We start from the raw sequence: 2,500 nt of genomic DNA on the forward strand, positions 1-2,500 counted from the left end.
AACACATACATTAAGATCGCCCAATTGCCACCTCTCCACCATCATCTTTAACCCCCACCTGCTTATATCCTTCTACCCCCATCCCCACATGTTTGACGTTTAAAGGTCTCCCAGTTATGATGAGATCTTTTTGGTGGAAGTTTTTTAGTCAATGAAAAACAAAATACTAAGATGACAATATTTCATACAGTTTGCTTACCAGGTGTTTAAAATTATATCAAAACTATAAATAACGAAGTAAATATGCAAGACTGATTGAACAGATATCGAGAGTAATGGATTTCTTGAAGAGCTTACCGGGGGAACACCTATAAGGTGTTGGAAATCAGAACATGAAACGACAAATAAAATCGTAACAATACGAATACCAAATGCTAAGGAAATATTTCCTTTTGCCTTGGGGAGGGTGAAGCCAGCTAGACTCGGACCTTTGAGCATTGAGCAATCGTCACCAGGGAAGGGGGTTCGCTTGGAATTGGGCGACTTGCCCCGATAATTTGATCGATCGATTGATTGATTGATTAGGAGTTTTCTGTCCTCCTGACATCTAGGGTTATTGACCCGAATCAGATAATTTGAGTAAACAATAAGTTGATAGTATAGTCTTTTGTACCGTACATCCTATATGCCACAACATCACTATAATAATGCACCAATGAACTTTCATTGCATGTCATTTCACATACTTTAATTTAACCAATCACTTCCGAAACAATATAGATTATGTTAATTGATGATGGATTTTAAATCTCCAACCTTAGACTAATATAACTGATATAGCAAATAATACTATTTTCTATAAGATGGCCGGAGCCAAGTAGCCCGGGACAAAAGCTGACCCCAACCACACCGAGCTACGTGGCTCATGATCGAAATCAAAGGAAAACACTGAAATCAGCAACTAAACCTTTAAACCTCATTACCTTCGAAATTTTGAACACAGGCCACTTATTAATGATTGATGACACAATAGTTGCTATTTTAAACGATACATTATTAGCGCCAAAATATAATGCGTAGAGTGTATGTATGTGGAGAGAGAGAGAGAGAGAGAGAGAGAGAGAGAGAGAGAGAGAGAGAGAGAGAGAGAGAGAGAGAGAGAGGGGGGGGGGGATGCTTAGGAAAATGCAAACGGAGGATATTTCCGTCTTATGAATATTAATATGGAGAGTCGGTTCCAATATTATTCAAGAAAATTTTATTTAGAAATAGGATAGGAAAATTCAAATAAAAAGTTATGATAAAATCTCTTGATGAATTAGTTTCAAAATGATTTTAGATTAAATTTCTTGAAAGAATAAAAAAGTTCTCTCTCTTCATCGCATTTCTTTGAGTTATATCGGTAATTTCCCTCCTCCTCCCATTCAAACCATCCTAACAATGTCTCGGTTGTTTAACGTCGGCCACCTTTCAGGGCAAGATGGGCATGATCTCTCCAAGTCAGGTCTGGCCAGGCGACTCCGGTTTTGTTGCTGGGTGTACCTTGAGAACCTGGCAAGCCTTACCTAGAGAACTGCTACTTACCAGCAGAACAGAGTAGTTGGAGAATTTGAATTCTTACCTGGGGAATTGATGAAGAAGAGGACAAAGGCAGGGGTGAGCAGGGCCGCGGTGAAAACCACGCCCAAGCGCCGACGAAGCATTCTGCCAACACTGCAAAAGAAATGAAAATGTCGTTATTATGGCTCAGAATGAGTAAGCGTCAATATACAATCAACAGTAAGGAGCACTTAATTTGCAAAAGAACAGTAAGTAACACAATGGAAGGTATTCATAAAAATGAAGGATATCCTTGTAAGGATAAGGTACAAGTACAAGGTAATTCTCTGAAACAAAAGGTAGAAGTATAAGCAAATCTTTCTTTCCATATTCAGACTGATTACCCTTTACTTGCGAGGATATCCTCCAAGCAGAAGTAAAAGGTTGACTCGTGTTTCGGGAGTGCTTAGTTACATGTTGGAACTTGTAAGATTTCATTTGTGCTGTCAAGATAAGAAAGAGTTTAGTATTTATAATACGTATTTAATGCCCTGTTTTTACTTGTATTTAATTAAGTTTTCGAATCAGAAAGAACAGACGCCGCCGCGCCTTCCCCAAAGCCTCGCTGGCGACATCCATCCCCCACCCCTTGCATTAGAAGTTCTTTGACCTCTTTTTAGCTCCCCCACCCCTTACATTAGAAGTTCTTTGACCTTTTTTTAGCTCCCCCACCCCTTGCATTAAAAGTTCTTTGACCTCTTTTTAGCTCCCACACCCCCTGCATTTGAAGTTCTTTGACTTCTTTTTAGCTTCCCCACCCCTTGCATTAGAAGTTCTTTGACCTCTTTTTAGCTCCCCCACCCCTTGCATTAGAAGTTCTTTGACCTCTTTTTAGCTCCCACACCCCTTGCATTAGAAGTTCTTTGACCTCTTTTTAGCTCCCCCACCCCTTGCATTAGAAGTTCTTTGACCTCTATTTAGCTTCCACACCCCTTGCATTATTAGTTCTTTGACCTCTTTT

The 2,500-nt window shown here is 39.7% G+C and overlaps 1 protein-coding gene across 1 annotated transcript in view; it reads right to left on the bottom strand.

Annotated features, from left to right (window-relative positions):
* LOC137627271 (alpha-1,3-mannosyl-glycoprotein 4-beta-N-acetylglucosaminyltransferase A-like) overlaps positions 1-2,500 on the bottom strand; it is a 124,363-nt gene that overhangs the window by 53,179 nt on the left and 68,684 nt on the right. Inside the window, exon 2 of the mRNA XM_068358351.1 lies at positions 1,562-1,653. Coding sequence (XP_068214452.1) covers positions 1,562-1,653 — 92 coding nt within the window. The remainder of the gene's footprint in view (positions 1-1,561; positions 1,654-2,500) is intronic.

The sequence above is a fragment of the Palaemon carinicauda genome, chromosome 35, assembly GCF_036898095.1.
Source record: "Palaemon carinicauda isolate YSFRI2023 chromosome 35, ASM3689809v2, whole genome shotgun sequence".
Classification (NCBI taxonomy): domain Eukaryota; kingdom Metazoa; phylum Arthropoda; class Malacostraca; order Decapoda; family Palaemonidae; genus Palaemon; species Palaemon carinicauda.